This window comes from Podarcis melisellensis (genome assembly GCF_964234715.1).
Source record: "Podarcis melisellensis genome assembly, chromosome: 2".
In the NCBI taxonomy this organism is placed as follows: Eukaryota; Metazoa; Chordata; class Lepidosauria; order Squamata; family Lacertidae; genus Podarcis; species Podarcis melisellensis.
In genome coordinates, this window is record NC_138529.1 from 123,702,212 (window position 1) to 123,724,207 (window position 21,996).

A 21,996-nucleotide genomic window follows, 5' to 3' on the forward strand; every position below is an offset into this window, starting at 1 on the left:
TCCCCATGGAGCCCCCAGAGCAGGAGGCCAGAGGCAGCGCCGTCCCGTCTCCTTCCCCTCCGGACACAGGGAGGGGCTGCTCTAAATTCGTAGCTCTAGGGATGCGCGCGTCTGAAAAGGAACCGGAAGTGTCGCCATGAAAGGCGCCGGAAGTTCCCAGACCCGGAAAAGGAGGAGGGGCGTCGCTGAAGAGCCTCCCCCCGTCGCCGCCGCCCCCCTTTCTATTGCAGACAAGGAAAGCGGACTAATCTGGAGCCAGGGAGGCGGAGGACCAAGAGGTAAGGAGGGAGAGGAGGGGGGGGAAATAGAGGGGGGATAAGAGGGGAGGACAAAGAGACCCCCCCGAAGGAAAGCGCCCTCCCTGGGGCCCGTCGACAGGGGCCCCGATCCAGGCCCCGACCCAGGGGGGAAGGGGGGACCCAACACCTGCAGGGATCTACACCTGGCAAGATCTCCTGGGCAGCAGCAGCAGCACCGCCAGACTCCCCTTTCTCTTTCCTGGGGGGCCGAGAGATGCTCAGCTGCCCTGCCCCCCCGGGACGCCTGGGCGGGAAAGAGGACCCCAAGCAGGGCTGGGGCTGAGGCCCCCCATTCTCCCGGCTTCCCCCTGGCAGGAATCCCTCGGGTCGTGGGGCGCCTGGCTGGGGAAAGGGAGAGAGGGAGTCCATGGAAGTGTTAATGGAAGGGGAGGAGCCTCGACAGAGACTCCTCCCCTTCCAGCACCCCTGACCCCCACCCCCATCACCCAACCTCCCTGCTGAGGGTGTTGGCTGTCCCAGATCATCTGTATTCACTAGGACTCATCTCCATACTTTGGATTGTCCTGAATTTCACCATTTGGTAGCCAAGCCCAAACCCAAAAGTCCTGCTGGGATGCATCTTGGCTTCCCTGCTGATGAAACTGAGTGTGTGAGGATTGATAATATTTTCATTTATCCGTTTCAGACCCCTAAGTAGTAGCAGCTGCCAGGACATTGTCCTGTTCACCTCTGTATAGTTCCTTCCTTATTTCAGACATTGTGGTAGATTGCAATCAGGGTGGATTTGATATAAGTCAAATTGATTTCAATCACAATTTACGGTAAATCACTAGTCAGTATGATTCTATTTAAATCAAAAATTTCTGATTTGGTTACACTATTAGAAGTACATAGACAGATAATTATGAAATCATTCTGAGGTTTAATAAGTTTACTGTCTATATTTGGACAACATTTCCTTAATAACAACTTAAACAATTTATTTAACTAAAACAATAATATTATAGCATGTTGGTAAAAATATTTTTAAAAATAAAAAACAACAACCAAGCAGGCTGAGTTTTAGCGCACATGAAAAACTCAGAACTTAAGCATTTCACCACCTCCACTACCAGCCACCCCTTTGGATTGGCTTCTGCATCCAGGCGCCTATTCTGTACTGTTAAGTGTTAGTGCGGTTGTTGAAACCCAGTGGGATTGGGAAGAAGTTGCCAGCCCTGAAGAGCCTTCTGCGCTTGCCTCAACTCTGACTTCCACAATTATTACACAAAGACCCCAAGATGTGTGGAGTATTCTGCTCACAAGGTTGCACTTTCATTTTTACTGCTTCACACTTAGCTACTTGTGCAGATCTCTTCCACTGCAAACCATCTGTTCATTGAACAGTTTGTTCTGGGGATAAGCTTTCGTGTGCATGCACACTTCTTCAGATTGGACCTGAAATTTGAGAAACACTTTCTCTTTCCTCTCAATAATATCTCTTTCAAACTGTGAACTTTCAGTCCAAAAACCTCTCCCTTTATCTTGTCCAAACAGGATGATTTGATGGTATTGAAACCAATCTGCCACCACACCTCCCACCTCATCCTGTTTATTCAGTTTTATTTCTTCTTCCAAAAAGTCCAACAGATCTCTGTAAGTTGCCCTTTGCTTCTTCCGAATTGCATTTTTAAAAAAGCTGTTGCTTTTGTGGGTGGAAGCCAAAGAGGTGTTTTTCTTTCCAGCAGATTATTATATTTATCCCATACTGTAAAAAGGATTTTCTGAATAACCTGATTCATAGAGCTCTTGTGTGTTTTAGTTTTATCCTGTTATAAATAAGTGTGCCAACCAAACATATTCTTACGACCTTTGTTCTAAGAAAAAACCTGCTCCTTTCCCCTTATGGGGTATCCAAGAGCCCATATAGTCCTTAAGTGGGTTCCATATAGGTAGGAGAAAATAACAGAGGCCACCCAGAGTATATGGAGAAGCAAAGCGGCTAGTAAGCCTGAACTTTATTACCCTGTTGCAACAGTGTCCCCCCCCCCTCACCACAAGCAGGAGGGAGGTGTGCACGGCCTTATATAGTCTTTTGAAATTGCCCACCCAAGACCCCCCCCCCAAATATCATACAGAAGGAGACTGTCTACAGCAGGAATACATCACAGGAGGCGGTCTACAGCAGAAAACCTGTCCCCAAGGATACCTGTTAATGGTCACTAACTGCATTACCTGCGCAGCCTGGCCATTCTTTTGTGATGGTACATACTTTAGTTCCTGAATCCAGGTCACAGGCCCACCCTGTTCATCCCTCCTTAAGACAGTATTTGTAAGCACAAAGACAATGGGAAGGCTTCCATTTTTAATAATAATAATAATTATTATTATTATTATTATTATTATTATTATTATTATTATTATTATTATTATTATTATTTGTACCCCGCCCATCTGGCTTGGTTTCCCCAGCCACTCTGGGCGGCTTCCAACAGAGATGAAAATTACACTAAAATGTCACATATTAAAAACTTCCCTGAACAGGGCTGCCTTCAGATGTCTTCTGAATGTCAGGTAGTTGTTTATCGCTTTGACATCTGATGGGAGGGCATTCCACAGGGCGGGCGCCACTACCGAGAAGGCCCTCTGCCTGGTTCCCTGTAACTGATTCATAGTTCCCCTGTAAAGGCCCTCGGAGCTGGACCTCAGTGTCCGGGTAGAACGATGGGGGAGGAGACGCTCCTTCAGATATACTGGACCGAGGCCATTTAGGGCTTTAAAGGTCAGCACCAACACTTTGAATTGTGCTCGGAAACGTACTGGGAGCCAATGTAGGTCTTTCAAGACCGGTGTTATATGGTCTCGGCGGCCGCTCCCAGTCACCAGTCTAGCTGCCGCATTCTGGATTAGTTGTAGTTTCCGGGTCACCTTCAAAGGTAGCCCCACATAGAGCGCATTGCAGTAGTCCAAGCGGGAGATAACCAGAGCATGTACCACTCTGGCGAGACAGTCTGCAGGCAGATAGGATCTCAGCCTACGTACCAGATGGAGCTGGTAAACAGCTGCCCTGGATACAGATTTGACCTGTGCCTCCATGGACAGCTGTGAGTCCAAAATGACTCCCAGGCTGCGCACCTGGTCCTTCAGGGGCACAGTTACCCCATTCAGGACCAGGGAATCCTCCACACCTGCCCGCCTCCTGTCCCCCCAAAACAGTACTTCTGTCTTGTCAGGATTCAACCTCAATCTGTTAGCCGCCATCCATCCTCCAACCGCTTCCAGACACTCACACAGGACCTTCACCGCCTTCACTGGTTCTGATTTAAAAGAGAGGTAGAGCTGGGTATCATCTGCATACTGATGAACACCCAGCCCAACCCTCCTGATGATCCCTCCCAGCGGCTGCATGTAGATGTTGAAAAGCATGGGGGAGAGGACAGAACCCTGAGGCACCCCACAAGTGAGAGCCCAGGGGTCTGAACACTCATCCCCCACCACCACTTTCTGAACATGGCCCAGGAGGAAGGAGCGGAACCACTGTATGACAGTGCCCCCAGCTCCCAGCCCCTCAAGACGGTCCAGAAGGATGTCATGGTCGATGGTATCAAACACCGCTGAGAGATCCAGCAGAACTAGGAAACAGCTCTCACCTTTGTCCCTAGCCCGCCGGAGATCATCAACCAGTGCGACCAAGGCAGTTTCAGTCCCATGATGTGGCCTGAATCCCGACTGGAAGGGATCCAAATGGTCCGCTTCTTCCAGGCGTGCCTGGAGTTGTTCAGCAACCACTCGCTGAATCACCTTGCCCAAGAATGGAAGGGTTAGGGTTAGGGTTGATCCCACACAACTTGACCAGACAGGACTCTAGCACTCTCCCGCCCCGGCCCTGCTCCCACGGTGGAGTCTACTTCTTCCCGAATCTGAGCGATTTTATCTGCAAAAAAATTTGCAAAATCATTGCAGGAGAACATGTGGCCCGTACTGGGCCCCGCTGTTACAGGTGGTTCCGCTAAATTGTGAACCACCTGAAAGAGTCTCCTGCTTCTGTTTTCTGCAGATGCAATAGAGGCGGTGAAGAAAGTCTTCTTCGCCGTCGCTATCGCCACTTGGTAGGCTCGACGTTGAGCTCTAACCTGTGTCCGGTCAGATTCAGAATGAGTTATCCGCCACCGGCGCTCTAGCCGTCTCAACGATTGTTTCATTGCCCTCAGATCCGTGGAAAACCACGGGGCTCTCCGGTCTCCATGCAATCGGAGAGGGGGCTTCGGAGCCAAACAGTCAATAGCCCTGGTTAACTCCACATTCCAGCGGGCCACCAGGGAATCGGCTGAAAGGCCATCAACATGGGATAAAGCATCCCCTACCACTCTCTGGAAACCATTTGGATCCATTAAGTGGCGGGGGCAGACCATCCGAATCGGTCCCACCTCCCTGCAGAGGGGATGGGTCGCAGAGAAGTCCAGTTGCACCAGGAAGTGGTCTGACCATGGCACTTCTTTCGTTTCACTTTTACTTAGTGTCAGATCACCAACATCCATAGAGGTAAACACCAGGTCCAAGGCATGTCCGCGGCTATGGGTTGGGCCAGACTTATTCAGGGACAGCCCCATGGAGGCCATGCTTTCCACGAAGTCCCGAGCGGCCCCTTGTAAGGTCCTGTCAGCATGGATGTTAAAATCCCCTAGGACAACCAAGCTAGGTGTCTCCAGGAGAACATCCACCACGACCTGAAGCAGCTCGGGCAGGGAATCCTTGGTGCAGCGGGGAGGTCGGTACACCAAAAGGAATCCTGTACTGCCTCTATTGCCCAACTTCCAGAACATGCACTCAGAAAACTGGGTCTTCCCAATAGGACGCCTGGTGCAAACTAATGACTTCCTAAAAATCACTGCAACCCCCCCTCCCCGCCCACATGACCTGGGTTGCTGTGCATAAGAGAAACCTGGTGGACAAGCAGCGGCAAGGAAAGGCCCATCTGCTTCATCCAACCAAGTCTCTGTTACACATGCCAGGTCAAGTCCTCCATCCATGATCAAGTCATTTGCCTCCTTTACTGCAGAGGAATATTTGAGTACGTTTCTGAGCACAATTCAAAGTGTTGGTGCTGACCTTTCAAGCCCTAAACGGCCTCAGTCCTGTATACCTGAATAACTTGTGTGTTATAATGGAGATATGTTATAAGATAGTCTCAGTGTATTTTAGAAAGGGAGTTATGTGAAGGGTTTTTTGTGTTTTATCTGTGTTTCTGTGTAAATACTGTGCGTCAGACTGAGAATGTCATCAGGAAGGTCTAGGAAAGGGTGCACCTGCTTCTGAGCATCAGAAATGAGCATGGAAAGAGTTAATATCATTAACCTACCGGAATCTGCCCCCTCCCTTTGTAACAAGCAGCTGTAGTTGGGATTTAATATCAGCTCATGGAAAGTTGGGCAAATGACCCGGAAAGCTGCCTGGCTCCATCCGTCTGAAGGCGGAGATATGCACCACACGCCATAGTCGAATTCGGCTGGACTTGCCATGGGAACGCAGAAGGGGCAAGCAAGGAAGGGTGAGACGGCCAAAGAAACCTGCTCTCCCACAAGTGCCCCCCCTGCCAATTCTGTAACATTAGCAAAGCGCAAGTTCAAACACCACCCCTATTTAATTTTTTTTTAATGATATTTATTAAAGTTTAAACAATTACAAAAAGCAAAAATGAACATACCACATTAAACAAAAACCAAACAATACACCACAATATAAAAAAGAAAAAAAGACAGAAAAATAAAACTCTTTAAATAAAAAAGAAATAAAAAAAAGAAAAAGCATCGTATTTCCTTTATGTTCTTTCATTAGCTTGTTTCCTTGACCTCCTCACACCTCCCTTTTTTTGTATTCTAGATCAATTATCCATTTCAGCAAATTCTTTCCTTCTTTTTAAATATTTTATCCTGTAATTTATCCTAGTATAATATAGTCTTACTTTTCCTCCTGTCACCGATTAACAATCAGTTATTCCCAACTCCTTTATATCAATCCTGCTAAAATCACATAAGATCATTCCAACATCCTTCTAACCGTTATTAGTTTTACCATGTTTCTGCTAAGAATTTGCGTTACTTTGTTTAACCTTATCATACCGTAAAAAACCTTGAGGCTTAAAACTTAATGCTTATTTATACATGATTCCATATAACATTTCTACTAAAGCCAGACAGTTTCATTCCAACATTTTCCCTAATATTCATTAATTTTCCAATGATTCCCCAAATTAAAATTTTTCTTTATAGATTTTCCAATTTTCCTCCAACGTCCCTTTTTCCTGGTCTCGGGTTATGTCCGTCCTTACTGTCCAATCCATCTTAGTCCATCAACCTGGTAGTCTTATGTCCGAGGCCCTTAAATCGCTTCCATGCCCCTTCTGCAGATCTTCTTCTTGTTGTTTATACTCATTGAGGAGTAGATCTCTGGGGAATTTCAACCCATAATTATGTCCATCTCCCCTCATCAAACCTTCCCCTTCCCCACAGTCCCACTCCCCACAGTCATCAATATAATCCAAAGAATATTTAGCAACATATTTCAAAGTCCCTCCAAGTTTAAGAGCCTCCTCAGCTCCAAACTCCTGCCCCATTCCAAATTCACTCTTCCAAAACAACGGCTTATGCTCTTGCATGGCCTCGGATCTCTCCATTTGTATTGCTTGAGGTGCCGTCGCTACCTCCTCAGTTGTCATTTGCCCTTGCATTTGCACAGTCGAACCAATTTTCTGAGTTGGTCCCTGTATAATGTCTGGGTCAATATTCCCTGTTTGTTCACATTCCCTGACAACAACAGTCATCAAATCCAACTTCTCATTCTTCAAATCCATCTTCTTATGCAGCTGCTCCAGCAAAGCACTCGTCTTGCAAAAAACAAGCACCAGAGCTTCCTTCACACACATTTTTATTCAAGGTCACAGTCTGTTTCCACGATCTTAATCTTGCAGCTGTGAAATCCTCAAGTAAACTGCAGCAACAATTTGACAAGCTCCCTCTAGAGGAGACAATTTCTATTTGTAACCGTCTTTTCAAAGCATAACAAAAAATTCCTTCCAGTAGCACCTTAAAGACCAACTAAGTTAGTTCTAGGTATGAGCTTTCGTGTGCATGCACACTTCTTCAGATACACAATTTTCCTGCAACGTCCCTTTTTCGTGTGCATGCACACGAAAGCTCATACCTAGAACTAACTTAGTTGGTCTTTAAGGTGCTCCTGGAAGGAATTTTTTGTTTTGACTATGGCAGACCAACACGGCTACCTATCTGTAACTTTTCAAAGCATATCCAACAAAAGAAAGTTACTTTCAATTTTCAAGTATTTTGTTTCTTTAGAATGCAAAAGGCAACATTGGAATCAAATTGTTTCTCTTTTTTGGCTATCTGTCAAAATGTTCCATTCGCAGCCAATGGACGTCTCAGACAATTTCTGTCTCTGACCCCCGTTCCCAGGTTTGAGACGGTGGAAACTTATTTTTCTTTACTCCCTCTCCTGCAGGCTTAAACGGTCAAATTGGGGATTTTGGTGGTTACAAAAGAAGGAAATTTCGACCTTTGCAAAACAATTTCCCAAGCTATTAGCTTACAAGATTTTTGCTTCAGACTATTTACAAAAAGCGGAAGGCGGACTTCCTGTTTTGAACCTTCCCGCTTCGATGCCAAATTAGGGTATTTCTTGATCCAATTTTCCGTTTCTACTCACGGGTACTTGTTTAGAGTCCAATTGTCAACAGGAAAAAGTCAGCGCTCTCCGGCAATGGCTATGCAGCTTCCCTCCGTGAAAGTAGCAATCAGTTCGCAGCAAAATGGGGTTCCCCGCGAATAGGGGGGGTGCTCCTGGAGCACTGCCGAACCCCACATTCCCAGGCTTCCTCCACCTGGGGTTTCTAGCGGGTCCCCGCCTTTGCCGCGGCGGGAGGACCCAGTTTCCACGGAGCCCGTTCCTCCGGTCAGAGGAACTCCGCCATTCGCCAATGGCGCTAACCCGGAAGTCCCAAACACCACCCCTATTTAAAATAGGCCCCCGTAATGACGACACTGGTCTGCCCTTTACGGTTGCTGTAAGTTACTCTTCCAAGTCCCAAAAGCGCGTAGCAACTCCGGTCTATTTTGCAGGGCTGTTGTAACGGGGACACCCTACGCCACCGCCCAGAGCAGCCCAAAGTGACATATAACCAATCGATGTTGTTGTTGTTGTTGTGTTCCACAGTGAGACTCCAAGGTCTTCTGTGCCATGTTTCCTGTGCAGTGGATGTTCAGGTTGCGAACGTAATCCGTGCGGGAGGCAAATTCACAACCCGCAGCGCCGGGTCTGCGCATGTGTGGGTTGCAATTCGGTGCTTCTGCATATGCGCAAAACATGATTTAGCGGTTCTGCACATGTGTGCACAACCAGAAGACACACAACCAGAAGACACTGTGCACAACCAGAAGACACACAACACAAAGCGTCTGTAACCCGAGGTATGACTGTATTTTGGAAGGCAGCGAGAAGGCTGTTCTCAGGGCCTGCTCCACTGTGAGGGAGACTGAGGCAGCCCCCTCAGGCAGCAGATGCAGGGAGGGGCAAGGAGGGGACGGAGCTGAGTCCCATTTGGCCTGCCCTGATTTAACCCTCTATCCCAGGCATAGGCAACCTAAGGCCCATGGGAAAAACTTTAAAAAGTATAATAACTCACATTAGGTAGTCAAAAAATAGTGATTTAAACAAAATGCTTATTAAAAAATAAGATAATCACCTTATTTTTCGCCCTATAGGACACACCATCCCATAAGGCGCACCTAGTTTTTTGGGGGGGAAATAAAGGGGGGGAAATTATTTTTTCCCCCCTGGCACAGGGCTGGGGCGGGGGAAGCCCAAGCTTCCCCTGAACCCAGCCCCCAGAAGAGGAAGAAGAAGAGTTTGGATTTGATATCCCGCCTTTCACTCCCCTTCAGGAGTCTCAAAGCGGCTAACATTCTCCTTTCCCTTCCTCCCCCACAACAAACACTCTGTGAGGTGAGTGGGGCTGAGAGACTTCAAAGAAGTGTGACTGGTCCAAGGTCACCCAGCAGCTGCATGTGGAGGAGCGGAGACGCGAACCCGGTTCCCCAGATTACGAGACTACCGCTCTTAACCACTACACCACACTGGCTCTCTGCAAGCCGTGGGAGTCCAGCGCCGGGCTCCCGCGTCTTACGGAGATTTGCACGAAGCCTGGAGAGCTCTTCAGCGAGAGCCTGCATTCACCCCATAGGACACACATCATACCATCTCAATACCCTCTCTTTCATTCCCTTGTTTCATCAACCTCCCATTTCTATAAATTATTTCAGCAAGTCCTTTCCATCTTTCTCTATTTTCTCTATTTTCTGTCATATAGTTATCTCAACATATTTTAACCTTATTTTCCATTAATACTAAAATACTTATTTATGCTTAATTCCTTATAACATTTCTACTAAAGCCATATAATTTCATTTCAACATTTTTCTAACACTCATTAATTTTGCATTACAGTGGTGCCTCGCAAGACGAAAAGAATCCGTTCCGTGAGTCTCTTCGTCTTGCGGTTTTTTTCGTCTTGCGAAGAAAGCCCATTGACGCCTTAGCGGATTAGCGCTATTAGCTGCTTATCGGCTTAGCGGATAAGCGGTTTATCAGCTTAGAAAAAGGGGGGAGGAAAAACCCCTGCAGGAACTCGCAAGACATTTTCGTCTTGTGAAGCAAGCCCATAGGAAATTCGTTTTGCGAAGCACCTCCAAAAGGGAAAACTCTTTTGTCTAGTGAGTTTTCCGTCTTGCGAGGCATTCGTCTTGTGGGGCACCACTGTATTTCCATAGATAAACTTTAAACCTTTTCCCAATCTTCTTCCACCGTCTCCTCTCCCTGGTCTCGGACCCTGCCAGTCATCTCCGTCAATTCCATATAGTCCATCAACCTGGTGATCTTCTGTCCGAGGCTCTTAACTCTTTTCCAAGTCCCTTCTGCAAGTCTTCTTCATATTTATACATGCACTTTGCTTTGTCTTCTGCTGATCTTGTTCTTATTTTCCTTCCTTTGATGCTGAAGAGTAGATCTCGGGGAAATTCCCACCTAGCAATGTTTTTATTCCTTCTCGACAGCTCAGCCAAATCTCCATAGTTAAAACTAAGATCCCAAAGATATTTCAGGACGTATTTCAAAGTTCTTCTAAATCTGGAGGTCCCCACAACTCCAATCTCCTCCTGACCCAAGTCCAGGTCCCAGAGGTCAATAAATCCCTGCATGAAGGGATCTATCCAACTTTCCTTCTCCAGTCCAAGCGGGGCTCCAATCCTCAAAATCTGACTTTCCCTAAATTCAATCATAAAAGGCATCAACTTACAGTCATCAAATTACATCTGTGAGGCTGGGGCTCTCTCCCTGTCCACTTGTGCTATTTTAGGTTCAACAACGACAACTTTCTCCCCCGCCTTCTCTACAATTTGCCATGTCAAAGTAGATCCCTGTATCGATTCCTGAATAGTTTCTGTATTAATGTTCGCATTTTGTCCAAAATTAGTCACTTTTTGTCCCAAGTTATCAATTCTTATAGTCATCACATCCGTCTTCTTATGGAGCTGTTCCAGTGAGTCATTTATCTTACATAATGCAACCACTAAGGCTTCTTCTGTCAACATTCTTAACAATCCAAGGTCAGTCCCAGATTCTCACAGTTTATTATCTTGCAACTGGAGATCCCCCCAGCTCAACTCATGTAACAATTTCAAAAGCTTCTTCTAGAGGGAAACAATTTCGATTTGTATCAATCCTTTTAAGCACAGTTCAAACAATAAAGTTAGTTTCAATTTTCACTCCTTTTTAAACGCAGAGGGAGACAATGGAAACAATGTATTTCTCTTATTTAACTAGCTGTCAACGAACGATCTATTCACATTCAATGGGCAATTCCAAAACGTCGGTCTTACTAGCAGCCCGTTTCCAGGTTCAGAGCGGTGGTAATTTGACTTTCTTCACTCTCTCCTGCAGGCTTACACAATCCAAAATTTCCCCCCTCTTCTCCTGCTTCGGTCAAATTGGGGATTTTGGTGGTTATAAATGAAAGAAATTTCGACCTTTGCAAAACAATTTTCCAAGCTATTAGCTTACAAGATTTTTGCTTCAGACTATTTACAAAAAGCGGAAGGCGGACTTCCTGTTTTGAACCTTCACGCTTCGATCTATTCACATTCAATGGGCAATTCCAAAACGTCGGTCTTACTAGCAGCCTGTTTCCAGGTTCAGAGCGGTGGTAATTTGACTTTCTTCACTCTCTCCTGCAGGCTTACACAATCCAAAATTTCCCCCCTCTTCTCCTGCTTCCAAGGGGGCTTTAGTGATTTTAACCGATGGAGGTTTAATCCTTTACGGAAGGCTTTCCAAGACTTTAGCTTGCAGCCTGTTTGCTTCAGTCTATTTACAAAAAGGGGAGGCGGGCTTCCTGTTTGAAACCTCCCCGTTTTGGTGCCAAATTAAGACGTTTAAAGATCCAATTTTCCGTTCTACTCATGGGTAGTTGTTTTAGAATCAAATTGTCCACAGGAAAAAGTCAGCGCTCTCCGGCAACAGCAATGCGGCTTCACTCCGTGAAAGAAGCAGTCAATTCGAAGCACCGCGCCACTCACCCCACGTCGCTCCGGATCCCTGAAAACAGGTTTCCCCACGAGTAGAGGAGGCACAAAAGGTTCCAGCCGAATTCCACATTCACAGGCTTCTCCTGCCTGTGATTTTTAGTGGGTTTCCACCTTTGCCGTGGCGGCCAGACCCAGATTTCCACAAAGCAAGTTCCTCCCGATCAGAGGAATTCAGCCATTACTGGAGGCGCTAACCCTTAGTGTATCAAAGTGCGCCAACGGACATTTTCAAAAATCTAACAATTGTTAATAAAGCCACTGAAAATCACCTGTAATCCTGATTACTGAGTGGAATAACTTACCTTTGGTATTTTTAAACCTTAACTAAATGACGTAAAAAGTGTTGGAACACTTTTACATTTCACATAATTTTTAGATGGTTGTGCTAAAAACACACCTATTCTCTTCAAACGCCAACGGCTAACTGGCAGCCAGCGCAGTCGCAACTGTTCTACTCAAACATGCATAGGCACATTTGGGTGATGTCGCGACAGGAATATCATTTCTTGATATTGAAATATTGTTGGTGTGTCAATGTCCCCCTTGCGTCAATGTGCCCCACCTCCCCCATTCCGCATTTTCAGAGGAGGGGGAAGAAGGGGAAAGTGTGTCCCACCAGATAAGACTCCCGCCCTCCCTGGCCATGGGCCATCCTTGCTTGGGCAGGTGGTACTTTGAGTCCAACCACATCTGGAGGACCAGAGATGCCTCAACTCAGCACAGAAGGTTCCTCTAGGGCTCAGTGTTACTTGGGAGTTGCTGGAACTGGATCTCAAGGGTTCTTGAGACATTTCCAAGGGATTCTGATTGGTATCCAGACCCTAACACTATAAAGCCAAGGTGTCCCCACTGAGCAGTTTATCAACCCTGCTGGCCGCTGGGGAAGACCTTCTGAAGGAAGTGGTTTGCCCCCAATGTTAATTCCTTCCTGTCCCATTAAACTTTAATTAGTTTAATGTAAATGCCCAGTGCACTTCCTTCTTTAAAAGTCTCACTACGGCAGAGTATTTCGCGCAGCAGCTAAGAAGGGCAGGAGAGGCTGCATCTTCCCAAAAAGAGTCCTGGAGCATGCGGTTTGTAAATAAAAAAAAAAGGTTTATTTACAAAACACAAGAAAACAATCCTGGCGACGAACCACACATCTCAGCAAAACACACACCCAAAGAGAAGAAGGGGGGAGAAGGGGGTAGAACAAACAAACAGGGGGACTATTTATACAGACTCATGTTCCTGGAAGCCTAATGACCTCCAGCTGCTCAGTGATTAGAGCGTTTCTGCTACTTTTTTTAACCCTTTGATAGCAACACCCCCTCTCGCTCGTAACACTGAGCTGCACCAACCTTAATACAAATTTAAACCTGAACAGAAATATTTATGAGATTGCGGACTCAAAGCTTTTGTAAAACCGTCTGCGAGATTTTCATGGCTTGGACAATACTTTAGTTCAATTAAACCTTGTTTTACACTTTGGCATACATTTTGATAACGGATATCCAAGTGTTTTGTGTGTGCCTTGAATTGACCTGATTTAGCTAGTTTAATACAAGGTTGATTGTCTTCCCACACTCTGATAGGTAGGGAACATTCTCCAAACAATTCTTGTACCAGTTGCTTATAAAATTCCAGTTCTCTACATATATCTGACAATGCATTAAACTCTGATTCAGTTGAACTTAAAGCTATAAGTGATTGCTTTCTTGATCTCCAACCAATTAGTGCATTTCCAAATTTTATCGCCATTCCTGACACTGATTTTCTATCTGGTCCAGCATCTGCCCAACTGCTGTCGGCCCAACATTCAAGTTGTGTGCTGCCCTCTGCTGATAGTTTTAAGCGAAAGCTTTTGGTAGTTTGGAGATACCTTAAGACTCTTTTTACTCCTTGCCAAGCATGCATTGATGGTTTTTCAGCTTGTCTACACAGCATGTTGACAGCATATGTTATATCGGGCCGAGTCCACTGTGCAATGTGGAGTAGACTGCCTATCGCTGACTGGTAAACCCCGGGATTACAGAACTCTGCCTTTTGCTCAGTTTGAGCATCCTTTGTGTAACTTAACTCCATTGGGGTTTTAACACCAGCACAGTTGTCCATTTTAAACCTTTCCAGCAACTGCTGGATTTTAGCTTCTTGGCTAAGCCAATAGTTACCATTTTCATCTTGCTGAATTTTAACTCCTAGATAAACAGATACATTGCCTAGTGATTTTATCTGAAACCTTTCTCCAAGCTTTGTGGCAAATTGTTGTGCAAGTTTATCATCCTTTCCACTGTATAATAAATCGTCAACAAATATCAAAACGGCTTCTTGTTCACATCCCGAGCCTTTTAAATAAAGACACGCATCTGCTGCGCTCTTTCTGAACCCCATGCTCTCTAGAGCATCGTTTAAGCAGGAATTCCAATTACGGGCGGACTGTTTCAACCCATAAATGGATTTGTGTAGGCGCCAGACCTGGTTTGGCTTGTCTCCTTCAAAACCTGGTGGTGGTGTCATATAGACTACCTCCTGTAAGTCTGCATTTAAATAAGCCACATTGACATCAAAATGAAACAGCTTATTTCCCTTCTTAGCTGAAGAGGCTAAAAGCATTCTTAATGACTCCGATCTTGAAGTAGGGGCATAGATTTGAGAATAGTGAACACCTTTGCGCTGCGAAAACCCTTTTGCAACTAGTCGGGCTTTATATTGCAACTCTTCAGTAGTTGTGGGCTTTAAACGATATACCCATCGACAACCTACAGCTTGTTGCCCTTTCGGAAGCTCTGTACTTGTAAACACACCGAGAGACTTCATTGAAGCCATCTCTTTTTCCATTGCTTCCTGCCACTTTACGGCTTCTGAGCTTGGAAGCTGTTGTACTTCCATATAGCTTTCTGGCTCACACTGTGCCATATTTACGTATACATTTGTCACCTTAAACCGCTCTGGCGGCTTGCCCTTCATTGCACGACTTGACCTGCGCAATTGCTCCTCTTGTGCCCCCTCTGACCGTTGGCTGTCAGAATATGTCTCAGACTTTATATCTGGACACGCCCCTAGGGATAAAGACCTCCGTTTAGATACCTCCCTTGGGCTTGGTGTTGCAGGTGACCTGCTTCGCTTTTGCTGTCTGCTAGGCCTACTGACTGGCGAAGTTGGAACACTCCTAGATTCTGGCTTTTCTACCTTAGGAGAAGAACCTTGTGCCTGGTCAGAATCTGCATCTGAACCATGTGCACCATCCCCTTCTGGCTCACCACTCTCTGGACTTTCTTTCTCAGCATGAACGCCTAAATCATCTCTCAAAATGTCAGGGTTAGCGTGTAAGTGAGTCCATCCGGACTGCTCACAAAAATCAGCGCTCCTACTGAGGACCACTCTTGTAGTATCCCCATCTGGGTCCACAAACCTCCAAGATTTGGCATGTGGTTCGTACCCGCAAAAGATGAGTTTCCTAGCCCTTGGACTTCCCTTTTTCCTTAACGCTTTTGGGATAAGTACATAGGCTTGAGATCCAAACACCCGAAAGTAATTAACTTTGGGCTTCTTCCCATATAAAGCAAAATAAGGCGTCGTAGCAATTACCGAATTATATACTCGGTTCAGAATATGAGTAGCCGCCTGCCAGGCTTCCGCCCAGTAACTTTGAGGAAGTTTAGCATCAAACAACATAGAGTTTGCCAACTCTTGCAGAACCCTGTTTTTACGTTCGGCCACGCCTCCTTCTTGGGGGGAATAAGGTGTAGACAGACGATGCTTAATTCCCTTTTTCTTAAAGAAATTCTGCAACACAGACCCGGTAAATTCTGACCCTCTGTCTGTCTGAAAAGCAAGTACTCTAGTACCGAATTCAAGTTCTACTGCATGAACCCAATTTTTAACTGTTTCTGCAGTATCTGCTTTTGTTTTGAGAGGAAAAAACCATGTAACCTTTGTTTTGTCATCCGAGAGACACAGTGCATACTTCGAACCTCCCATGCTAGCAACAGGCATTGGGCCACATAGGTCCATATGCACAAGTTGGAATACTTTGTCAGATTTCCTATCTGAACTGGGATAGCTGCATCTATGAACCTTCACACTTTTACATGCAGTACAATCCAAATACTTAGTACATTTGTTCAATTTGCACCCTTCTGAGAATTCAGGTTGCCTTTTAACATACTGAAAATTAATATGCCCTAAACGGCGGTGCCATAAATGGACACAAGAATTATGGGTAGGCGTGTTCACACAACCAGCATGAACCTGTTCAACTTCATCTGGACTTGTCTCAAAATAATATAACCCATTTCTGCATTCCACCTGCAAAAGAGATACGTTATTCTTTGAAATAGTGCAAACCCCATTTTCAAACACAGTTTTAAACCCATTTCTATCAAGTTCTGACACAGACAAAATACACCCCTTCAGTCCCTTTAGCACGTAGGCATCAATTTCTGTTTGCAAACAATTCAAGAACACTGTGCCTACAGTCTCTAAGGAACGTTTAGTTGAATCTGCCATTGTCACAACTTTAGGAGTTTGCAAATGTCTGCAATTCTGCAAACGGACACTAGATGGTGGTGAGATGCACCACTGTCGATCAACCAGCGTAGATTGCTGCCTTGGCCACGCCCTTGCATCAACGCCATTGCTGAAGCCATGTGCTGTGTGCTGTGGGAGTAGCCACGACCTCCTCCTCTTCTTCGACGTCCCCTGGAACTCCTTGTCTGGTAACTAGGGGTTACGGCCTTGTTGCTGTCTTGAACAGGTTCACGTGTGCAATTCCTGATTAGATGGGAAGGGGAACCACAGCGAAAACAGTGTCTAGCTGCAAAAGCATTTACTGTGTGTTCAAACTCAGCATCAACACTCTTAGGCACAGCATAACTCCCCTTTAAAGACAAACCTCTTTCTCTTTGCCTTTTATCCTGTTCATCCGCAAGCCGAGAAGAAATGTATTCAAGGGTTAATTCAGTTGAAGGCATAGCTTCCAAAGTTAGAGCTAGAGTCTCATAGCTTTTATCAAGAGAAGACAACAATATGTATGACTGCTGCTCCATTGAGAAAGGAATGCCCAGCTGTCTTAGTTGATTAAAGGCAGACACCATTTTGGCAATATGTTCTTTCACACACGCTCCCGGTTGGAGACGTAAATCAAACAAACATCTTGTAGCATGGATCTTGGCCCCCGCAGTGTTTCTGGAATTTAACCGCTGCAGAACCGTCCAGACCTCATGCGTGTTCTTTAACTCAGAAACATAAGGCATTTGCTCTGGTCCCACTGCCAAAACTAGTAGACCTTGGGCTTTCCTGTCGCGTTTCTGTGAAGCTGCTGCTGCTGCTTTGTCTGCTGCTGACGCGTCTGCAGCTGCCTGTAAAGGCGGTGCTTCAGTACAACTCCACAACTCTTTTGCTTGCAACCAAACCCTTACTCTAGCCTTCCAATCTTGCCAATTTTTCCCATTGAGTCGCGTAAACGGGACAGTAAAACTTTCCTGGGACTCTGCCATCCTCCCTGGGGCTTAGGAACGATACTCACACACCTGTAGACCGTCTCCCAGCTGCTGAGGTGGCTCCTTGAGGAACAGACGTCTTCCAGCGAGTACAAACTGCGCAGTGCCTCTTTAAAACTTTTCTAGGCACGTTGCAGGACTCAAGCTGCTTTGAAGGCTTTCGTTGTCGGCAACCGCTTCTATCTTCACTCCAGTCCTTGCATAAATCACTCTGAACTGCTCTCCTTATCTCCTTCTTGACGTACAAACATCCATAACCTGTCCCATTAAACTTTAATTAGTTTAATGTAAATGCCCAGTGCACTTCCTTCTTTAAAAGTCTCACTACGGCAGAGTATTTCGTGCAGCAGCTAAGAAGGGCAGGAGAGGCTGCATCTTCCCAAAAAGAGTCCTGGAGCATGCGGTTTGTAAATCAAAAAAAAAAGGTTTATTTACAAAACACAAGAAAACAATCCTGGCGACGAACCACACATCTCAGCAAAACACACACCCAAAGAGAAGAAGGGGGGAGAAGGGGGTAGAACAAACAAACAGGGGGACTATTTATACAGACTCATGTTCCTGGAAGCCTAATGACCTCCAGCTGCTCAGTGATTAGAGCGTTTCTGCTACTTTTTTTAACCCTTTGATAGCAACACTTCCTCCGCTGCTGCTGCCCACACTAAAGGAATGTCTGGCTGAAATCCCAGGGATGTCTGGCTCCAAATACAAAGAGATCCAGTTGATATTCTAGAATAAATTGTGGCTAAGATTCTGAGTCACAATCATGGCTGAGAAATACAGCCAGGGAATATGAAACTGATTTGAAGATTGGTTTCTTCTTTACACTTCATTATTATTATTATTATTATTATTATTATTATTATTATATTACATTCAGGAGGACACACCACTGGTTTCATCTTCTTTCTTTTCTTTCCAAAAAGCAGTGTTATTCACCTTTAATACTCACCTATATCAGTGTCACACATATATTTATCTTGTGATATTCAGATGAAGAGAGGTATAACAATTTAATGTATTTTTGGTTTCTATGGAAGCCGCCCAGAGTGGCTGCGGAAACCCAGCCAGATGGGCGGGGTACAAATAATAAATAATAATAATAATAATAATAATAATAATAATAATAATAATTTAATAAATAATTCCCAGTTGGAGCAGAGCTAGATTATCCAGAAGCCCTTGGCCACCCAGAGCAAAGGAGGAAGAACAGTGAGAGGCCTGGACAGGGAATCTCCGCTAAGGTAAGCCAGTGTCAGGAGCCAGGTGCGAGACCCAGTGGCATATAATTATTATAAATCATAATTGGGGTGGGTGTTTCAGTCTGGCCATCCCAGCGGTCAGGTTCCAGCTACTTTCCTTCTGCATCTCCAGCTCTCTCCATTCCATAATGCAAGGCTGAGAGATGGAGGTCCAACCCCAAGAACATTCTCCAATTGAGCACTCCTTCAACCGACCACAAGCACCAAGCCCTGTCACTAAACTTATATATGGGTCTCCCAAAATGGTCAGTATGGACCTCCTGAGGCCAAAGGGACTGTGCAGGTGATGAATAAAGATCTAGAGGTCGAAGGGGACAAAATGTGGCCCAAGGGGTTGAGGGTTATAGTGCAGCGGATGAAGAACTTCATGATGAATTTAGGACCCTGATGAATATTGGCCAGGTTGATGGAACATAGAGCAGCTCCCTTTCCTGTGAGAAACCTCTTTTTATCAAACGTAAAGCCCACAGTTCAACCGTATTCTAAGATAATGCTGCTTCATTAACAATAATTAAGGGTTATAAAAGGCTGATGATGCATGACCATTATTTTACATTATTTCATTTGCCTTTCCTAAAAATTTGGAACATATGGAGGACAGGAGAGATTGTAAAAGACTTTAAAATAAGAGCAGGTGCTAATTGTAATAGTACTTTGTTCTCTTCCTAGAAAACAAATAGGATTTTCTCCCCACCCCATCAAAAGAAGACCATGGAGAAGGTAGTCAGAATTCTGGTGGGCCATGACCAATGGAACTAACGAAGAAACCATTTAAATAAACGGAGTGTGAAAAGAGAACATAAACAGTGTGAAAGTATGGAGTGTGGAAGGAGCTTCACTTACAGTGGACACCTTAGAAAACATCAACGGAGTCACACAGGGGAGAAATCATTTAAATGCATGGAGTGTGGAAAGAGCTTCAGTCAGAGTGGAAACTTTAGAATTCATCAACGGACTCACACAGGGGAGAAAACATTTAAATGCATGGAATGTGGAAAGAGTTTCAGTCAGTGTGGACACCTTAGAATTCATCAACGGACTCACACGGGGAAGAAACCATTTAAATGCATGGAATGTGGAAAGAGTTTCAGTCAGAGTGGAGGCCTTAGAATTCATCAACGGACTCACACGGGGGAGAAACCATTTAAATGCATGGAATGTGGAAAGAGCTTCACTGAGAGTGGAAAACTTAGAATTCATCAACAGACTCACACAGGGGAGAAACCATTTAAATGCATGGAGTGTGGAAAGAGCTTCACTACTAGCGGAAACCTTAGAATTCATCAACGGACTCACACAGGGGAGAAACCATTTAAATGCATGGAGTGTGGAAAGAGCTTCAGTCAGAGTCGATACCTTAGAATTCATCAACGGAGTCACACGGGGGAGAAATAATTTAAATGCATGGAATTTGGAAAGAGCTTCACTACTAGTGGACACCTTAGAATTCATCAATGGAGTCACACAGGGGAGAAACCATTTCTGCTGCTCCAGAGAAGCGGACACGGAGCAATGGATCCAAACTACAAGAAAGAAGATTCCACCTAAACATTAGGAAGAATTTGCTCACAGTAAGAGCTTTTCGACAGTGGAATTTGCTGCCACGGAGTGTGGTGGAGTCTCCTTCTTTGTTTTTGTTTTTTTAAAATATTTTTTATTAACTGGCCAATCACATCAAATTAAATCACATCACATAAATTCCACATTACAAAGCCAGTTTTTAAAATTTTGTTGGGGGAACTCATACTTCAAGATCCAAAGGGGGATTCAGATCATCTTCTTATTACTGCGTTAATGTCCAAATCAGTCCCAATCAGTCCAGACAAAGTTCATAATTCTATCCAGTCTTATCTTGGTGTTTCCACATCATATCTTGTTCATATAATTTCTCTTTTTCCTTTACGATCTCTTCTGTTAGTCTCCTTAAGCCGATAAGCAAATATAATAATCCTGTGTGGATTTCCCGTTTCTCCAAACTAAGCCCAGATGGTTTCCATATATCTCCTTCGTAGATAACATCGCTCTTTCCATCATAAAGTAGGCATTTGTCGCTCTTAGGTCCTACCGAGAAGTTGATTTCTCTTTCTCCTCCCAGACCCAAGAGCTCCAACAATGCCTCCCAAAATGGCGATGGCATTTTTAACTGTGCCATTCCAAAACTCTTAGCTTTCCAGCTTCGTCTTGAAACATTGCTTTGGTTCGAAAGTTTATCTCCACACAGTCTTAAATCCACAGCTTAAGTCCTTAATTTCTGACTCATTAGGGGAGGGGATTCTTGTTTACTCACATAAAAAAAATGAAAGGCAGGTTTTTCCCCCCTCAGTCATTTGTTGTACCGTATATTGACGTATCTTCTCATATTTTATTCTTGTCTTGTTATCAGAGATCTCTTCTGTCAGCAGTCTTTACTCCCCCTTTTTCCTTGAAGCATGTGCAATTTATCTTGTCCAAATTGTTTCTTTTGAAGATTCTTGCAACTAGTGGCACGAATCAGGGACAGCGTCCAGGAGTGCCGGAATCCCACAGGAGGGCTTTGTGCCTAGTGCCCCCACCCCCACAAATTCGGGGGTGGTATAGGGCACAGCAGACAAGGGCCGTCCCCCCCACAATCCTAGGGGGGGGGGTTAAGGAGGCTAATTACCCCCATCATAGCCTCCAAATGACCTCGTGTGGGTCGGAGTGATGTTATTGTCAGCCATCTTCTGATGCGCCACCTAGTGGCCCCCCTGGAGTCTCCTTCTTTGGAGGTCTTTAAGCAGAGGCTTGACAACCATATGTCAGGAGTGCTCTGATGGTGTTTCCTGCTTGGCAGGGGGTTGGACTCGATGGCCCTTGTGGTCTCTTCCAACTCTATGAGTCTATTATTCTAAATGCATGGAGTGTGGAAAGAGCTTCAGTCAGAGTGGACACCTTAGAATTCATCAACGGAGTCACACGGGAGAAACCATTTAAGTGCATGGAATGTGGAAAGAGCTTCACTACTAGTTGAAACCTTAGAATTCATCAACGCACTCACAGGGGAGAAACCATTTAAGTGCATGGAGTGTGGAAAGAGCTTCAATAGAAGTGGACACCTTAGCAAACACCATTGAACTCACAGAGCGAAAACCACTTACTTATATGGAGTGTAGATAGCTCTTCAATCCTGATGTTCTTACAAAACATCAATGGACTCACAAGGAGGAGAAGCTTTAAGAGTTGAAAACCAACAATCTACCAACAAACTGAGAAAGCAGAAATGATTTGAATGGAAGGAGTGTGGGAAGTTATTCTATTGCTTTATATGTATATAATTTTATATGCAATTTATTTTTATATGCAATTTATTTACAAATTCCTACCTACTTTCCAGATACACATTTAT

General features: G+C 45.0%; 1 protein-coding gene across 3 annotated transcripts in view; it reads left to right on the plus strand.

The window, feature by feature from the left end:
• The first annotated feature begins 204 nt into the window (after nucleotides 1–204).
• LOC309365181 (uncharacterized protein) overlaps nucleotides 205–21,996 on the plus strand; it is a 46,729-nt gene continuing 24,937 nt past the window's right edge. The window contains exons 1-2 of one of the 3 annotated variants that reach the window (XM_081903392.1): nucleotides 205–278; nucleotides 19,302–20,196. In XM_081903392.1, coding sequence (XP_081759518.1) covers nucleotides 19,449–20,027 — 579 coding nt within the window. In that variant the 5' untranslated portion in view covers nucleotides 205–278; nucleotides 19,302–19,448 and the 3' untranslated portion in view covers nucleotides 20,028–20,196. Of the gene's footprint in view, nucleotides 279–18,849; nucleotides 19,066–19,301; nucleotides 20,197–21,996 lie in introns of those variants that run through there. The other 2 variants (XM_081903391.1, XR_014165929.1) reach the window with 2 other exon arrangements.